The sequence below is a fragment of the Thunnus maccoyii genome, chromosome 17 (genome assembly GCF_910596095.1).
Source record: "Thunnus maccoyii chromosome 17, fThuMac1.1, whole genome shotgun sequence".
NCBI lineage: Eukaryota > Metazoa > Chordata > Actinopteri > Scombriformes > Scombridae > Thunnus > Thunnus maccoyii.
In genome coordinates this window covers 13418244-13438805 of record NC_056549.1, presented here as the reverse complement: position 1 = coordinate 13438805, position 20562 = coordinate 13418244, and the positions used below count along the sequence as shown (strand labels likewise).

General features: G+C 38.1%; 1 protein-coding gene across 2 annotated transcripts in view; it reads left to right on the top strand.

Annotated features, from left to right (window-relative positions):
- Nucleotides 1-20200, top strand: part of LOC121881823 — a 37456-nt gene extending 17256 nt beyond the window's left edge. The window contains exons 3-7 of one of the 2 annotated variants that reach the window (XM_042389554.1): nt 8347-8545; nt 11196-11237; nt 17861-17908; nt 18969-19130; nt 20164-20200. In XM_042389554.1, the coding sequence (XP_042245488.1) occupies nt 8347-8545; nt 11196-11237; nt 17861-17908; nt 18969-19130; nt 20164-20186 (474 nt within the window). In that variant the 3' untranslated portion in view covers nt 20187-20200. The remainder of the gene's footprint in view (nt 1-8346; nt 8546-11195; nt 11238-17860; nt 17909-18968; nt 19131-20163) is intronic. The other variant, XM_042389553.1, reaches the window with a different exon arrangement.
- Nucleotides 20201-20562: the final 362 nt, after the last annotated feature.

Here is a 20562-nt window from a genome sequence, read left to right as displayed (position 1 = left end):
GGGCCAGATATTGCTGCTGCTGCTGCTGCTGTCTGAGGTTCTGAACCTGAGACAGAACCTGAGGAGCAACGCAAGTCCTCTCGGCGAGGCTTTGTCCTAGAGAATTTCAAAGAGACAAAAACATCCTTCGATTCTGAGTGTGATGCTCAGAGGGATAGTTTCATAAAAACCTTTTAAAGTCTCACAAGTATCAGGTTGTTTCTGACTGTCATCTCTTCAATATCCTGAGTTACAGATGGAAGGAAGAATTATTTAGGATCTATCAATGTGTCACTCTGTCAAAAAAGTACACAGCCACACACACACACTCACAGAAGCACACAGGTACTGTAGTGCAGGCATGAACGTTGCTCTTGTTGATTGCTGTTAGTTTCATCAGATTTACTTTGGATGGTTGGTTTCATCAGAACATCTCTCATATAACAGCTATGTGACAAAAAAAAAAAAAAAAAAAATGAAATGACATAAAATAACTAAACATCAAGACTAAGAATCAAAACAGGGCCAACAGTAAACATTTATTAGGTGCAGATAAAGCCATGCAACCTGTGTGCAACTGGAACATTCGGTGTTTATCAGGAAGGAGTTACATTACCTGCTTTTTTTACATCACAGGATATATAGACACAGATCTGGGCTGATAAGGGACTGTACAAAAATTATAAGGGAGCGGTGGGGTCAGAAAAGGAGTATGGTTATATGTTTCATCTTTTTGCCAAGGGGAAGATAGTCTAAATGTTTTGGGACATCAGGGGAATTTGTTTTTTATCACCCAAAATTCATGTTTTATTTCAGCCTTCCCTTGCAAGATTAATTTAAAAAAATCAAATAGTTAAAAAAAAGTAATGGCTGTGGTGTGTGCAGTGGGTCATAAAGGTGTGCTTTGCCTCCTCTCTCTGACTTTATTTGTCCTATCCTTATAATAATATAAATGATAAAAGTAAGTACAACATCCATTCTGTTACGAACTCTGTCTGGTAATTGCTGAGGGAAATATCTGGCTCTTTAGCTGCTAAATGCTGTTTGTTGTTTGGTGCTGTGGGTTTATTGGGTTTATCAGAGCAATTTAGCCAAATACAGCTGCCTACTATGTGTGGAAATGATGCCAATTAGAGCAGTGACAGTGAACCGAAACTGTGAATTTGCCGGCTGTAAAACCAAAACAACTGGATGAAAGATTCTAAAATGTTCTGGAGAGCTGAGAGGGACTGCAGGCTGAGATAATTCTTTGTGGGTTCATCACTAAGAGCGACGCCTTTAACATAGAAGTAGGTATGTGATCCATTGTTTATATGACAATATTGATTACATCTGCAACATATTAAGGTGTAAACTAGGGTACATTGTCTTCATGATATGCCTTTTTGAGTTATTGATGGTGAAACAAGCTTTATCAATTCAGTTGAGATATTGTAGGGGAAGGTGTTGCAGTTTTTTTGTAAGTTAAGGGGAGAGGCCAAAGAAAAATTGATAATTCTTGGGAGGTTTAGAATAATAATAATAAAAAAAAGTTAAACATAAAGTTTACCTCCCTACCACACTCCAATAATTTTTGTACAGTCCCTAACTGTTTCTTGTATACATGGTCCCCATAGGACGTGACGTTTTGTGTGTATGTGGTGCGTGTGTGTGTGTGTGTGTGTGTGTGTGTATGTGTGTGTGTGTGTGTGTGTGTGTGTGTGTGTGTGTGTGTGCGTGCATTGTGTCCCCCAGCCCTCAGCCCCCTCTGTGCGCCCTACATATAAAGCAATCCAGTCCAATGTTAACACCAGCTGCTGTCTGTATCTCTAATTATAGCCTGTGCACTGCAGGCTCCCAGGGCAAGACTGGGGGTCAGGTTACTCCTTCCCACTGCTCTCTCGCACACAGACACACACCCTCGTTTAAACTGGGCCTCAAAAACAGGCTCTGACAGGGCTTAAAACTCACATGGGGCTCTACTAGATATTTATTCACTTATTTACTGTTAACGTTGACCTCTGTTTGACGAGGCGGGGCACTTCAGAGGAAATGTTTTCCCCTGGAGGAACCGCAAAGATGGTTGGAAGATTTTAGAAGTTTAAAGTTCCAAGTAATTTATTTTTCTAGCCAAGGGCACAAAGTGAAAATGTTGGGTCTCTTGACAAAGTCTTGTTAAAACTGGTTCTGTTGTTTTTGGAGGACATCCCCCATAGTCTTTTATTATCTAATCACATTATAAAAGATGATAATTAAAAGAAAATTAGTGATAGCACTACTTAATTCATCTTACAGGTTTAAGGGAAGTGTCTTGATATTTTTACAGTGAATAGGTCAATATAGATGAGTGCAGGATTAAAATAATGGGCCTCCCATCATTATAAAATGATTGATAAGGTCTTCCAAGACACATAGACTTTTAACCCTTTATCTCCTCACTTCCTTTCTTTTTCTCCTCTCCATCCCTTGATGTTTCTCTGCTACACACTGCTTTTTCCTTTTCAGTCCTTCCCTTCCAATCCTCCCCTCCCTCCTTCCCTCCCTGCCTACCCTTCTTTATCTCTCTATTTTGGACGCTGAGAGGGGGCAGGGTGACTGTATGGGTGACCCTTTCTGTCTCACTCTCTCCAGCATTTAACCAGCTAGAAACCAAATCTCAGAAACTTTGACTCAAGAATTTTTTGGACACAAACCAAAACCTACAAGGACAACTTTGAAATGATCAAGAACAGTAAAAACCAAAGAATTGTTCACTGGATTTCTTTTCATTTTCTCCTGTGGGGAAGGTTTTAGTGTATTTTTAGACCCGGTGTGATCCAGCTTAACACAATTGAGGCTCGCTCTTTGCTGCCAGATTTGAGTGTTGCCTCCATCGTCTTCTCTCACAATCAACTGAGGCCGAAAAGGATTTAACGAAGGAGTTACACGCTTGTTTCTATGGTAACACTGCATTTCCCGAGCCTTTGAAGGACTGAAGGTTATCAGTAGACACCCAGCAAACTCAAAGTCCAAGGTACTGTAAAAATCCATTTCACTCTGGCTGAACTTTATAATAATGATCTGCTACTGATGTTCCTGGTTGCTGCAGGTTTATACACATTCCCCACAGTTAGTGTTTCTCAATGCCATTTAAAATGCTCATTAGAATTTAGCTGACAGTCGGGGTGTACAGCACAACTTGGTGGAAAACTGCAAATAGACGATGTTTAAGGTAATTTAATTAACTATGTTTTGCCAGATTAACCAAGGTATGTAAACGACCATTGGTGCTAAAAGCTCCAGTGTGAGCTATGAGCTCATGTTACAGTGACATTTCATTATTTCCTCTCTTGGGTTTTGATATCAGCCATAGTACACATCATAGAAGTCACCTTCATTTCTATCAAAATCTGAAACATTCCCAACTTTCTTGCAGTAAACTGAGTGACACTTTAAATGTCTTTGATTCTTTTTTTTGTTTTGTTTTTTTCTGTTGACATGGCTCCCCATAAATAGAAATACAACAAGCTTAGCAAAATGGTCTCACCCAAAACTATGCAGATTAAATTGTTCTTTTGTGGAGCTAAAGGTTTATGTTTTTCACTGAGAAAAAATCCCTCACCCACGTAAGGATGAACTGTTTTAGTTTTGTTTGAAGTGGTAAAACTTCACAATCTTTTTTTTTTGTATCCTTTATGACTAAAATTCCAGACTAACCTGTTGCTGTATTGCCTCAGGCAGCAATAAAACTGCACATCATTTCACTTTCATGTAACATCAAATACACAGAATTACCACCACCATCTCAACCATGCGAGTCCTTTTTTTCTAAAATCAGACAAATACAATTATGATCAGATAATTATGCCTAAAATTTGAGTATTTTTTAAAATGATCAGCTACTATTTTTACAGTTGATTTTATAAAACATGACTGAGGGGAACAATTTGCATGCAAGGGAGAGAAAATATATGTATGTGAAAGGAAAATGTACATATGTGAGAGGGCCAGAATGAAATATGGCGCTCGCGGCCCCTCAAATTGCTGCTTTTGTATCTGTCCAAGAAGCTTATTTCACAAATCTAAAAACAAACTGAGTGAATTCTTTGATCAGCTTGTGCTGTTAACAGAAAACCAATGGTTTGTGCTTGTGTGTGTTCAACATGCAGCGTGTTTTGTTCACTCTGAGTTGTTGCTATGAAGTAATGATATGACTTTTTAAGCAGTGACCTGTCTATTTGTCATAAAGTTGCTGTATTTATAACAAATGAGTTGCATTTAATGACTCACACTCTGGACCATGCCTTTGTCACCTTTCATTTGCCCTCAAATGCTGGTTAGTAGCCTGCACCCACGTCGTTCTAATTCTGTTCATTCCTTTGGTGTGGAGGAGGCAGCAGCAGCAGTTGCCGTCGTTGTGTTTGTGAAGATCAGCTCAGCCCTTGATGGTAACAACAGGTGGGAACATATGTTGTAAGGGAAAAGTGTTTGCACACTGTGACTGACACTTGAACAGAAATATATAAAACATAGGCTGTTTTAAAAACTATGCTGTAATTACATGGTTCAGAGAAGGATGAAGTGGATGATTGCACATCAGTACAGCTTTTCTGTTCTGTCCACTATAGAACATTTCGAGTCTGTGCTCCAACTGTCTGTCATTGCAACATCGTTTTACCTGCTGTGGATCAATACGCTGGCCTGACCAGCCGTTGCCAGGGCTTCACAAGATCAATGGTCAGCTTTTATATCACACACGCACACACACAAATGCAAGCCCTCTCAGCTCTACCTGAAACTGAAATGAAATGACACGCATGCCAGCCGTTGTTCACTAGATCAATGGTTAGCCTTCTTGGATCAGACACACACACACAAATTCCCATTCGATTGTATGTGTGAGTGGGGGGGGGGGGGGAAGAATTATGTTAAATTGATTTTGCAGTTTGTTATCTGAATGCAGCAATAGAAAGGTCAGTGTGAGACCAGCTAGTGAATCAAAACACATCAATTCTTCACATTATACAACGTTTCTGGATGACATTAATGTTTTGTAAAATAGATAGATAGATAGATAGATAGATAGATAGATAGATAGATAGATAGATAGATAGATAGATAGATAGATAGATGAACTGGTTCACACTCAATCTTCATTCATTTTTACTTCGCTATACAGCACTAATACTGTAGCAGTTAGAGGACATATCATGCACATTTCCAGGTCTATATTTATATTCTGGGGCTCTACTGGAATATCTTTGCATGATTTACAATTCAAAAAACTCCTTATTTATCTTATACTGGCCCTTTATGCAGCCCCTTAGTTCAGCCTCTAGAGGGATTTCACTTCTTTTTCTCGTTCTATACTTGAAATTAAATGAACTTCTCAGATACATACTTGAGCTGAAATGTGATCCGAAATATGAACGTGAACAGTGAAGCCGTGAAACAAGCTCAGCAACAAAGACTACACGGACGGATTTTGACTTTCAGGGAGCATTTTCCTCATACGTTCACCTCCTGTTTTGGCACTTTGACCATGTTTAACATAGACATCCAACATTAGAACAGTATATAAATGACAAAAAAAATCACAAAAAAGCATATTATGTCTCCTTTGAAATCTGTCAGAAATGCATCCAGATGCATCCATTCCTGAATATCAGCTGCTTCTTTATTGTTGAACATCATTGATACCCTGAAGAAGGCATTCAAACACATACTTTTGTCTAGCTATAATATGGCCAATTTATTCATGTGATTGGGTTTTACTCACAAGCAGTAGCATATTGCATCTTATAATTAGGACACAGGCGTGTGGGGGGGCGACATTGTCACCAATCTACATTCTTTTAATTGACAGTTAAGATGAAAACCAAAATGAGAGTCCAAACCTCCACCTAATTCTGTCAACGAGACCGTCGTAATGAATGGTGCTAAATGCTTCAGCTGGTGTGGTGCGGAGCATAAAAGGCTCATGTGGATCAGCATTCTTCAGGGCCTCATTAATAACCTTGAGAAGGGCATATTTCCTCCAAATGAGTCAGCCCTGTTTTAATTCAAATCTCCACAACAGTGTAACTATCACTTTGCATTTGTGGGTAAGCTGTGTGCGAGGCAGGCACAGAAACAAGGAAAAACAAATCATCTCAGGCGTTCACTGCAGCAAACCACATAATGAACACAAACAACCCAACGCAGGCACACAATCATGCTATGACACACGGCCCCCACTGCCATACAATGATGAAAACTTTCTTTAGAGAAGTAATTTGTCTTGTCGAACAGATTTTTCAAAGTGAAATGGAATTTAATCTCCTCATCACCTCGGGTAATCTCTGTCTGTCTCTCTCTCTGTCTCTCGTTGCTCTCTCTCTCCCACTCCTTCCCCTCCCACTCATCTCTCTTCCTCATATCTGTCATTCTCATCCTCCCAAAAAGACACATGCTCGAGTGATTCATTCGTGTCCATGTGAACAAACAGCCGCTGTGCGCATGAGGATTTGGTATCATAAATGCAAGAATTTGTTTTGTTTTCATGCTGATTGTCTTTCTGTGTGTCCAGAAATCTACAGTATCACCCAAAACTTGTTGCTATTAAGCATTGCTTCAAAACCAACGACAAACTGCATTGATCCTGAAATTTTATGGCTTTTCTTAAAGTTGCCCAGAATATACAATATACTTTTTTATGCTTGTACAGCTGGTGCCCATTTTTGTTTGTTTGTTTTGTTCAGGGATGAATTTTACCTATGTTATTAAAAAAAAGTCAAAAATCACTGAAATCATGATGGCTGTTAGAGTGGATTCAGAAAGACACTTTATTGTGTTGTAGATTTGATTTTTAAATGGATCTACATATTTTAAGCAATTTTATAATCCCATAATGACAAAGTGAAAGCATGTTTTTAGATTTTTTTGAAAAGGTATTAAACATTTGGAGCGCCACAGAAAAGGTCTGAACAGCTTTGTAAATGAGAGATTTCAGTTTTTGATACATTTGCAAAAAATGTTTTTTATTATGGGCTAGTGAGTTCAGATTGATGAGCAAAAATGGCAGTTTTATCACTTTGAAATGAAATCTACAACACAATAAAGCCTGCAAAAAGTGATGGGGCTTGAATATGTGACTGTGAATGTTTTTTTTCTCCATAAGCAAATTGTATAAAACATAAAGAATACACTGTCACTGCTCTCTGGGAGCTTCATTGAGGATGAATGAAAGATAGATCTGTGGTTCAGAAGTTTGGTACAGAGACTAATTATGAAGGGAGACTGTGGACACAGTCGTATTCTGTCTTCTGTGGCTCTGAAAGAGCTTTGTCAAGTTTTAGAAAATCACCCTGATGATGACATCAGAGTTATCTCAGCCCGGACTGGCCTTGAAGAGTTTTTTTTTTACTGTGAATTTACTGTGTAACATAAAACCTAACAGAATGGGGACATGAAATTTAAATGAAGTGGGCATTTACCAGGCAGGGACTGTCTAATGTAAAATTGTTGCAAGTTGCACTATGGGAAATGTAGGATCCCTTATTTTTACCAAACATTTTTTTTTTTTTTGTTAAATCTTTCTCTTGTCAGTCCAAATGTTATAGAGGTGAAGCGCAGTACTCATTTGCTGGGATGCTCCTTTAAACATGCTGATTGAAACAGCAGGATTACAAAATGATCAGCCCATCCTCACAAGAAAAATGCCAGTATAGGTCAAAAATTCAGCCAGAAAAAACAACCTATAGTTACATTTGCATGATGGATGCCATCTAGCGGTTGTAGTAATTATGACCAGGGGAAATGACGAAGTTCAGATGACGTCAATCTAACGTGACAAATTTACATATTAGGAGGTGGTGGGTTGGGTGGATGGCTAGATAGATAAATGGCAAAAAGTAGAGGTTAAAAGTTAGCTTTGTTTGTTCCCTGTTTCAATGTATACCATGTTTCCAACAGTGAGTCGGGACAGTTTTTTAAAAAACATAACTTCAAATATTGTGTTGTTTACTGTTGCCATGGTGATGAATGTTCTGTAACTTTAAGGAAGTAGTAACTTTAACCCACACCATGTTTAAAGTGATCGTTTTAACCCAAACCATGATCGTTCCCTAACCCTAATCAGTTGGCTTTTGTGTCTAAACCTAACCAGACCTTAACCAAAGCACTGTCACACTGTAAAACATAATTATTTATTACGATATAGGTGATAGAGGCGGCATATTAGAAAATGCTCCTATGAGTCATTCTGGAGTGCAGGTACAATCGACCTATGTGGCCGTTGTTATTGCACTCTGTTAACTGTTGAGATAGCTTTTAACTGTTCCTCGCTGTCTTACCTTTTTTTCTTTTTTTTTGTAATTCTGTTTTCATATTTCAACTCAAACCTCTATCTCTTTCTTCCTGCTCCCCCAGCTCTTTTCACCAATGAGCAGTCAGACCAGCAATGGGGAGGCGGCCCCTCCATCTCGGCCACATCAGAGGACATTTTTGGATGATGTCATTTTGACCTTTAGTTCACCGATGGCCTGGCTGCTGGTTGTGGCTCTGATCATCACATGGTCAGCCGTGGCCATCGTTCTCTTTGATCTGCTTGACTATAAGACTCTGACAGGTAATAAGAATCATTGTTTTACCATTTTAATCATTTAATAGATTCATTTTTTTATTTTAAGTAAAGCTGCATTATCATTTTTAATTTGACAATCATAATAATTCCATCATAATGTGATTGTTATGTTTCATGATACCTTGTGACACTTTCCTTCCATTTGTGCATTACCCATTTTTCACATTTCTTTCACACATCCATATTTCATCCGAGCATTTTTCAACACCCTCTCAGACATTTTTGAAGCAGACTTCAAAAGTGGACGTGCTCTCATCAAGGTCATCATTTTCAACAACGTCCAATGTGTCAAGTTTGGGGACTCACACAGTCTCATTTTTTTTCTTTTCAACACATGTTGATAACAGCATAACGCCTCAATACGTGTGTCGCTTTTACACAGTTTAAAATAACACAATGTGTGTTTCCCTTCACTTGACAGATGTATTGAAAATGACACACTGGTTTTAGAAGCAGAGATTATTCATTCTCTCCCACCTACATGTTCACTTAAGCTCTAACATTAGTCCACTATTTGACAGTTTATGTACCAGTGTAGTAATACAGCTGTGTACATACTGAGATCTATCCACTCCTCCTCATTTTCACTTAAATGTCTGATCCATACACTCATAGAATGAGAATTGATTGAAAGGGCATTCCTGATGTTAACACGCATACTAATAACACAGTCACAGGGGATAATCAGTTTCCATTTTGATTAAAACACTTGTTAAACTAAAGTAATATTATTTCTGCAGTACACAGACTTCTATAAAATCCTACATGTTCCATGTTATGACACCGAGACACAAACACTGAGAGCAGTTGTGTGTCTTCATATATTTTTAATCCAATTATCTCCAGCTCATGACTTAATTGTCTTGAGTGATCAAATTTTGTTCCCTGTGATCACATTTTAATTACTTCATTGTCATGAGATAACAGAAAATGAATTTTCCTGAGATCGCAACTATGCTGCTGATTGATTAAAGTAAAGTCAAGATCTCTTCTTCAAACATTTTCACTTTCTGCTCGCTGGCACCATGATCAAGTCTCTACAAACCCATTAATTTATATCTTGAGATCATAAGAAACTGCACCACACTCAGCTTATTATTTTTGTAGAAGCATCTGGGTTGATTTCTACCCCAGAAATCAAACGACTGAGCAAGAATACAGCTGTATTATCCGAATTATGCTCCATTTATTATTTACTTTAAATACCCAAGCTAAAGAATTGTAGTGAGATTTAATGTATTGCTTTAATCGTGGTAGAATCAATATATTAGCGTACATGTTAACATGCTCATGTAACGATAGAACCATAGAATAATTGTTCATGTGAAAATCAACATTATTTACAGTTTGACTTGTGCGAAATTGTGTGAAAGGATTATAGGTTGCAGTTTCACCTAAGCTCCAATTATTTCCACTGCTACTGTGCATCTTTTGATACAGCGCCAATTAACAGGTACCTTTCACTATCCCTAATTGGTAGATTTACTTTACGGGTTTGTATATTCCAAGTGATTTCCTAATTATTTCCAAGATGTTTCTCAGAAAAAAACAACAACTATTGTTTGGTACACACAAACAGAAACTGTCTTCAATTGGTATACTTTTATGTAATTCATTTCAGTAAATTGCAAGTGCGACATAGAGTCTTTTCATTCAGCTAGTGTAGTTGAACATGCAAAAGTGTGAAATTTGTCTATAGACGTTTTTAGGACATTTTACAGAAAGGGTGGTGCAATTTAGTAGAAATTATAAGAAAAATGGAAAAAATTATTTCCCAATACTTTCTTAAAAGTAGCTGCTGTGTAACTGTTCATTCTTAGGGTGTTTTTTGACAAGGTTATGTAATGGGAGACATCCTTCACTCATTATAGAGTTGCCAATATGTCGTCTGACTCACAAAACCACACACTGAAAAGTTTTTTTTTCTCTGTTAAAGAATTGTTAAGAATTTTTGCAAATGAACAACTGTGAACTCAAATGAACAAGTGGGGAAAACACATTTTCTGTTTTGCTTTCCACCCTAAAATGTCCTGACTGTTAATTACCTGCAAATTGTACAGAAAATATTCAGGAAATTAGCAGAAAATTAAAGGACCTGTTAAATAAAGCATTACCACAGTCAACATGGAGAATAATAGTAACACATTTATTTTCCTGTATTTAGGAAAAGATTACGTTGCTCTTTCTAGACAACCTCTTGGAAATTATGGAAAATAATTAATAAATAATGGCACAATAAAATAAAGTTTTACCCCATATGTATATGTATGACGGTGAAGCGTCAGCATGCACTGTAGTAATCTAAATAGACCTGGCACACTAAGGTCAAACTGCCACTAATCTTCCAACCACACAACAGGAAATCAATCACTTTGATTTTGTAACAAAGTGTGTTCCAGAGCAAAGTTAATGCACTGTAATAATGACCTTTCTATCAATTCTCCTCATATCTGCTCTTTATCACTCCCACCACAACTACTACCACATATCACCATGCATTTGGACTATCCTACAGTGTAAGGATAGTCCTGTCTCACACACCCACACACTCATCTTTAACTCCTCTCCCCACTCTCCTCCTTCCTTCACCTCCATCCATCCTCATGCTGTCAATCACCTGCCATCCCATCGAAAGAGTACACATCATACTGTGACGACCCCGTGTGTTTATCATCTGGTAAAAAACCCACAACAGCAACGAAACCACTAACAGTTTGATTGCCTTGCGTGTTTGTACTAAAGAGTTGCAGAGAAAATGAAGATATACATAATTCTTGTCCAGTATTTCAATACACAAGACTGGTGCTGCACTATTCTTATAGGTTTAAACTTGTAAACAAGTTGCATTACTGGCCAACCCCCAAGGAGACGTCATCTTTCTGTGAAAAACAAAAATTGCTACAAAATGGAGACAAGCATGGATTGACGCAGCTGTACAGGTTGTTGTGAAGCAACCTCTAGAAATAACAACTGGTTAATTTAGTAAATGCAACTTCCGTGTCGACTGAAAATATTGATTCTTCCTGATGATCAGGCTACCCCTGTTGGGAGATTATTCAGAAAATGCACAGTTCTTAAAAGTTTCAAATCACACAGGGCAGAGCAGCTGCCTTAAATGATCATTTCACCCAAATTATTCAAGGAAAACTTGCGCTTTCCCCCAGTGGTATCTAAAATAGTCTTGCAGATGGTTTTGGTTTGATTTGCTGAGGTTTTCAGATATTCACCACTAAACCCTAATGGTAACTACCACAGCTTGAGCTTGAATAATGCCGAAGTACCTTAAAGTGTAACACCATCAACAGCCACTAGATGCTGGCTCCAAAAAATTCTGGTCCAAACTGACTCCCATTCAAAAAGCAACTTCTCTCTAGAAATACTAAGTCGATACTTTTTTTCGGTAAGTCCTTATGGCCTCAATCGCTAAATTTGGACCCTCCAATAAGTGTGCTGGTGGCCATTTTGGAAATTATTGTTGATCGACAGCTGTGATTGACTTTTCTGAACTTTCAGAGTTTCTCTTTCAAGAATAAACAGTTATTTTTCTCCAGACCTGCAGTTTTTACTGTGCTTGTCGTTAAGGAGTTACACTAACAAGACCTTCACCAGATGCTGTCACGCATCCACTCACTGTGAAAAATGTTCTCTCTTTTGCACCTTGAGTAGAAAATAGTTCCTGGGTTATCCTAAGTAAACAGGTCATACTGTTGAGTGTATTTGTGTGATGCTTTAAGCACCAAAAGGACGATCCTTTTACCCTCCATTGGTTGGCAGCATGTGAAACCAAAACTGTCTCCATGGATTTCACAAAGGGAAAGTGAGAAAATCTGAGTTTTGAGGATTTTGTGGTTTGGGTGAATTGACACTTTTAAGTAATTCAAATGTTGATTTACCTGTTGTGTTTCCTGCTGAAAGCATCTGTTAAATGAATCACTCTTCAATAGAATTTCATATTCAAATTATACTAAGTTTACAATGTAAGCTTGTCATGGTCTGCAAACAGTCTGTGTTTATCCAGCCACTCAGCTACAAATCAGACAAATTAAAGGTAAAACAACACAGAACAGCTGGCTTCAGTGCTACTTGTCATTTGGTGTTTTGGTGGAGAGCACTGTCCAAAAACTGGACCAAAAACAACCAGGTGTTAAAAAAGGGTTGATGTTTGGTGACTGTGAAGGCCATAGCATACGATCCACATCATTTTCATACCACTCATTCATTCTTATCATGCAAAGTACGGAAGCATCTGCATTTGTTACGGTTCAACATTCAGGTTTTTCCTCTAACTTCTCACCCATCTGTCAACTCAACTCAACAATATGTGCGCTCGCATAACAAGTGTGAAATTGCATGTGCGTCTGTGTTTGCTCTGGACCCTGTGAACAGTCCTCAATGACAAAGTAGAAGTGTGAAACAAAAGCGTAAAATCTACACACAGCTGTGCAGCCTCTTTGCCTCATGACAACAGTCAATCTGTAAGCATGTTGGGATTGTTTAAATCATCTGTCCAGTTTTGAAGATTTTTTTTATGACCGCTGACATTGTTCAAGTTGATGTGGCGAACATGAAGAAAACCTAGACAGAGAAAATGGAATACAGAGTCCCTGAATGAGATTTATTTGCATAAATTTCGTATATAAAATTGTTTATAAAAGTATCAAATCTTTTCTCTAAGTGAAGGAAACATTTACTCCCAGTGCGATGATAGTCCTGAGCTGAGGAGGAAGCGCACATGAAAAGCAAGTGTCTCCCGGTACGATGTAGTTATCCTCCATTTTCTGAAGCAAATATTTGCAAGTTGACAATGACAAAATGCTAGGCTGCATTTTTAATCACAAAGCTTTTCTCCCACCATGACATTTCAATAAAGGCCAGTGTGTGTAAATGAAACAGCAAGGAGACATTTTTGGACAATAAAGAAGAAATGCAATTCTCCCTGTCACGAAAGAGCTAGAGATAGAGATGTGTGTGTGTGTGTGTGTGTGTGAAAGAGAATAGTCAGAGAAAGTACAAAGGGATACCAATATATAAGGAGACAGGAGCACACACACTTGCAAAGATATACTGTATAGAAAAATAAGTAATTCAAAGGAGATAAAGGAAGAGAGTATAGAAAACAGCAGGAAGGACAAAATACAAAGGTGTCAGAGAAAGGGAGAAGGTGGAGGAGAGACAAAGAAGCCGCGCCGCAAACAGTGAGAGTTTAATCAGTCACCTCATCAAATCCTTGTTCTTTCTGTCTCTGACAGCAAGGCGGAGGCACAGATTGAGTAATTCCTACAGTAATGTATGTGATTATTACCACTTAGATTGAGACAGATGGAAATGTTACTAGAGGACCATTCAGGGTTTACTTTGGTTTCAAACGGGTGGTAGGGAGGGAAAGAAAGAAAGAAAGAAAGAAAGAAAGATTAAACTCAGATGTTTTTCTTCCAGCTACTTTATGTTCTTTCTTCTAAGAGTGTTTTCAGAGTCTCTTACCTTTCCTTTTTTTGTATTTCTACTGCACAATTTGTACTTTTCATCTCATTTCTTTGTATTGTATCATTTTGATGTGGCTGTTAAACTACACACAAAACTCAAAAACAAAGGTAGCAGAGAAGAGACACGAGATATGAACATTAAAGTAAGACTGAGACAGAAAAGAGATTTAAAGAAAGGCAAGAGAAGAAAAGAGGCATGGCATGACTGAAGAATGGAAGACAGACAGATAGAAAGGTGAGGTGGAGGAGAGACCGGATTAATAAGTAACAAGCAATAAAAGGATGACGGGGAGTTAGGGAAGGGAAAATGCTAGTCTTCTATTCCTGGTGTCCCTGGCACTGTGTCTGGACATGCCAATCAAAGAAATGTCAGCGCATTAATCAGCTGTTTATGAGGATCCATTATACGACTCCTCCACACTGGGCAACAAACAGGCAGAAAGCTTCTTCCACCTGGGAGGGGGAAAATTAAAGAGATCCAGAGAGGAATTCTAAACAGTGCATTTAGCACTTTAGAGCCCACAGTTATCATAATAGAGTAGCTATTCACATGTCCCTCTGAGAGACAAATGCAAAACACCTGCACTGCAGCAGCGGCTATATGATCACAGTTTGTTTTAACACTTCTAGCAGCCTGAAAGAAAGAGTCATTATTTTCACGGCCAGAGAAGCTTACATCAAAGTGAAATTATTATCTCGCTTGTTATAGATACAGAAGAGCAGCTAAACATTTGGGTAGCACAGCCCCTCAGCTGCAAGTCATAAAGTGTGCACAGTGTTTCAGCTTAATACAAAATTAAAACACTTCAGCAAAGAAGTTCAGTACAACATGAAAGTGTCGCAGCAGCAATTAGTTTCCACTAAATTGTTCGAAAAGCTGTGACATGCAGCCAGACTTTAAAGCAAATGAGAAAAAATGTGTTTTATAGAGACTGAGAGCAGCCGCTTTGGGCTAATTTACTGTCGATGGCACAGAGGGGTCAATGTACAAAAGTAAAACTGAAAATAATGAAAATATCTTTTGGTTTGCTTTAAAGTCCAACTGAAATGAAATTGCCTTTTTTTGTCTACTACAGTACAGTATATCTGCTCTGTAAATCACTTGTGTTCTCCCTTGAGAAAAAAAGTCAAAAAGGGAGAAACTTAGATCTTAAATTCTTTAATTTCATGATTGTGCCCCCTAGTTTTACATTATTTAGATTAAATACTGCTTACAAAGCTGGAGTCCTTATTTCAATACAGCGAATTAAATTTTGAATAAGGTGTTAAGATTATAGGCAGAGGGAGCAGACAGTCACACTGAGCCTGATAGCATCCTGCTACACAACATAAGAGCCACATTAGCTTTCTTGCTAAAGTCTTAGCCCAGCCGCCAGAACAAAATGTTGGCATTATACATTTCTGCAAACCACGGATATGTTGAACCTCTACGTTTCAATATGTTTAATACGTAGCATATCAACATTTCTACAATATGTATCATAGGGAAAGTGACGTAGTTCAGATGACATCTATGTAAGCTCACTTCCATGTTAGGAGGAGGCGAGTTTAGGTGGTTGGCTCAAAAGTTCCCGTTTCAACCAACAAAACCGGGTATATTAGTGAAATTAGCATTAGCACTGCTAATGTCAGTTAGCAGGCTAGATAGCCAATTAGCTGCTCAGCTGCTGTACATTTAACAGCATGTACAAAGGCAAGGCAAATGGCTGCCAACCTAGGTTCTGTTTGACATTTTTTCTCGTTAAAGGGGAGTTTTTCTTTGCCACTGTCGCCAAGTGCTTGCTCATGGGGGAGTTGTTGGGTATCTGTGAATTAAAGAGTATGGTCTTGACCTGCTCTATGTGGAAAATGCCCTGAGATGACTTTTGTTGTGATTTGGCACTTTATAAATAAAACTGAATTGAATTGAATTGAATTTAATTTAAATGTACCTGCAAATGTCACTGTATATGTTGGTTTGGTGATTGCTTTTACTGACACACTGCAGTTTGTTTACTTTGTCTCGGTACAATGTAGCACTGGTATCCTGCCGGCTAATGTCAATCAAACAAGCCTCCGACATGCCCCACCAGCCAAAAAGAACATTTTCTTTTTGTTTTGCGGACTCATGGTCTTTTTTGTAAATGTGTTGGACTTACTATTTTGACACAACTGCAACTTAAACCAAAAGTTAGTGACAGACACAACACTTTGGGATAATGTCAGTGGTGGAAATACTAGTAAAAATGTGACTGAAAAGCTGCTTGTGTTGCCGTTGTATCCTGCTCATTCAGCATGTCTTGCATCAAGCATCAAGATAAGTCCTAACATGTTCTGTATGATGAAGTGTGTTCTTTGTGTGATGTTTTTTATTATTTCATCATGATTGCCACATTACAGAGGCAAGCAGGGTGCGATTTGTGAAAAAGACAGAAGAAGGGGAGGTGGGGGTGTTTTTGAAATGTTTTTATTCATGAAAATCAGAACCACAGTGGGCCTATATAGACTATGGAGCCTATTAGGCTATTTCTTGTAGCTCTTACATTAACATAAAATAATTATGAACTTCAATAAAACAATTACGAAACTTGAACTTGAGCACTGCATTTGCAGTAATATTTTAATCCGTTTAAAAAAAATTAATTCATCAAGTAGCATGATATTGTCACTCTCAGCAATATGATGTCAAGTTCATGCCTTGTCCTTTCCTCATCCGGACACATAGAAGATGTGATCATATACGTGATCATGCCAGAATTAAATTCCCAAACGCTCCTCTCAGCACTGTGAATGGCACCACTCAGCCAGACGTGCCAATAGGTCATTCTTTCAAGTCACTGTTTAATTCGGCTCTATGCGCAGCGTGCAGCAAACTTCAATATTGAATGGAAAATAATCACAACATTAGGGTGAGTATTATTAATTTGAGACACCTGGCAAATTGGGACAGTTAAGCTTTGCAATGAATATCTTTTCAAGGAAAACACAAAATAACCCAAAACCAATGCTTATGCATTGCTGAAAAGTAATCTGATTTTTATCCCCACCATCCCGCCTGGCATTGGGATGATTCAGCAAATTTTTCCAGAATGCAAATTTTTGGAAAGTGTCCCGTTTTAACAGTACTCATCCTAGCACAACATGCTATCATCATAGAGATAAATAGGCTACAGTATATGCCTGCTTGTCAGACAAAGGAAACAGCCTGCTGACCCTGTAGAGGGGTCATCCACAGTGTGTCCCCTCTTTCATCCACATCTGTGTAAATCTCTGAGCAGGGAAGGAGGCAACCCTTGGTCCGTTTACTGCATCATCACGTAGCCTAGATGCAGTGTCATCTCTATTGTCACACAAGCGCTGACAGTGAGAGTCCATTTCTGATTTTACTGTTGTTTGCTCTAATGACTGTTGTCATGTTGCAGCGCTTTACATAGACTTTTTTAAATATCCTATTTTTATTTTAGATACTTTATATGGTCTATGGGTGAAGCAGCATAAATCACTATGAGGGGGATAAATTTTTGTCCCCTCATAACTCAGCAGAGGCATGAATATATAGACCAGAGGGGGGGAAATCCCCACCATCCCCCCTAGCAAATCGCACCCTGGAGGCAAGCAATAAATCTAATGCTATATGTGGCTGTGAATGATTGAAAATGTAAAATATACACTGAGTTGAAGGCCTTTGATCAATGTTCTGACTTTATCTCTCCATAGATTCCTTCTTTTTTACTTGTCTTATTCCCTTCTCTGTTTGTTCTTCTCTCTTTTTCTACTCTGTATTCTTCACGTCATGCTGTCTGACTTGATGTCTTGTTCCTGTGTCTCTCTCCCTCAGGTCTCCCTCCTCCTCCTGCCGTCGCTAAGAGAGGTTTGAGGGCTAGAGGCAAGCAAAAACTTCGACACCATTATACATATCACGTACACTAGGAATGAATTTGAATATATCTAATATTACTGTATATAATATTGATTTCTCTGCCACTATGTGAAAAATTGAGACTTACAGTAAACATAATCAACCATTACACTTTGTGTGAGCACAAACAGTTGCATGGGGTGAAGAAAATAACATGAACACATACTGTATATTCGGATATATACAGTATATATACAGTATACAGTATAGATTGATACTGTATTGTGTGGTGTGTGGGGTGGTCTCAACACTTGTTACTTACTTGTTGAGTAAAACATATTGTAAGTATTATAAGGTCTTGTTTAACGGAATAGTTTGCCATGTTATACGCATATTTGATTTCTTTCTTGAGAGTTAGATGACAAGAACGTTATTATATCTGTATATGAAACTTCAACCAGGAGACGGTTAGCTTAGTGTAGCATAAAAACTGTGAATAGGGAGAAGTCACTAACCGGGCTCTATCCGAAGGTTAAAAAAAGTCCACTTACGAACACTTTGAAATCTCACTTGTTAACACATTATATGTCAAAATAAAAGTGTAACTTAGCTACAAGCAGTCACTAGGGGTTTTATTGTGAGGTTGAAACCAGCACTGCCCAAAAAATAATCCGCTCTTAGACTAGAGAGTACCTTTCAGTTTTTGTATGGATTAAACAAAAAATAAAAAATAAAATAAAAATATAACATGTTAAAGTGAACTTTAGAGGTGCTGGTAATCAAATTTTGTTACCTTTGGACAGAGCTAGGCTAGCTGTTCCCCCCCCTTTCCAGTCTTTTTTCTAAGCTAAGCTAACCAGCTACTGATGGTAGCTTCCTATTTTCCGTGGTGTCTATCTTCTTATATAACTCTCAGCAAGAAAATGAACAAGTGTATTTCCCTAAACTATACCTGCAATATAAAGATGACTTGATTTAGTGGGATGCCAATAGTAAATATCAATGTAACCAATAAATCAGCAGCCTACTTTGCTTTACATTTTTCTCTATTCTATTCTATTGTTCTTCTTTATTCTATTCTGTTTAGGTGCTGTTCGTCCTATAAAATCAAGCCCTGCTGGAGTCCCTAGTGAGGTCAAAGCTCAGGAAAGCATCGACTGGATGGGGATCTTATGGACGTTTGCAGCCAGTTTGGTAGCTCCTGACGATGAGGAGGAAGGTATTCACCAGCTAACTGAAACCTTCACATGTAAGAAAACATCAACTCACACTGATTAACCATCTAAGGACAAACATTGTGACTATGATAATGGGAATGTGTCATTCTCACAAGATCTGTTGTACTGGCTAGAGACATAATGTGTAGTATTCTATGTCAATAATAATCTATACCCCATCTAGAGCTTAATTTTCCTGCTGTTGCAAAGCCAGCGCCAGGGCAACGCGTCACGTCTTTATGCAATTTTTCTTGGGTGCAGGTCTATTTTGCTCCTGCGTCCTGTTTCAGGAAAGTACAGCCCGTAATGTATCCTATGAATGTATAATATAGTACTTTAATAGTAATGAAGTAGTTATAGTAGTCTCAGTAAAGAAGAATTATTAATGTGCATAATTCTGTATTGAAAAGCAATCTGTGTATCCCATCTCAGATTCTTCTCATCTTTTCACTGAAACCAGATATTTTTAGTGCAAATGGGTTCATTATAATCTAGACGGTGCAAATAATAATGATGATGGAGCTGTCATGTTAAAGAACATAATCACTCACTCACTAACAAGAGTTATGACGCCCCTTTAACACACTAAACTGTGGGAGTACATTAGGCATAAAATAAACTTTCCATCTTATCTACTTTATTCAATTATAAGAACCAATGGCCCATTAAAAATACTGTTAATTAACTGTGATAAAAACTTATTCACAATACTCCCACAACACTTACAAGACACAGTGAGAGAGTATCATGAACATAACAACACACAACTCATAGACAGCGGAGGAGGTTCAAGGCTGAAGCAACAGCACCAAGACAGAAGAATAAGGGGAAAATGATTCCTTTATGCAGGCACCCTCATATTAATTGCTTGCTAGGTTTGGAAATATGAGTCTAGAACTTATTATTTTTGCATCTAATGAGCCATGTCTCTGTAGGAAATGGTAACAATTAGTAGTCCGCATGTGTGCCATTTTTCATCCCATAATATTTCATTCCTGCAAGTTTTGGGATCGATCAAACTACTGGGATTGATTGAGCACCTTATTTTTCTCCTCTTTGCTTCAGCTTTACACTCTGAGGAGCTCTGAAGGAGAAGAGGGTGGAAAAAAATAGAGGAACGGAGAAGCATGAAGAGCCGACGAGAGGAAGACAAAACCAAAAGAGAAAGGGTGTCAGTCTGACTGAAGTTGAAGAGAGGATGTAGAGACAAGATAGGGGGATGTACAGTATATCACAGCAATGTTTCTTTCTGTCTGTCTGTTGTTAAATGGAATTTGATGAATAAAAACTGCTAATATAAAAAAAACAAAAAACTGCTTGGCTTAAGTTTCCTTTCGGCCTGTAGTTGCAACATCATTAGAGTTTTTAATAGACTAATTATGCAACAGCACACAGCTGAGCCTGTTTGAAAGAATTTACCCATCTCTCAAATCAACAAAGTGTAATACTTTTAACAAGCTGACT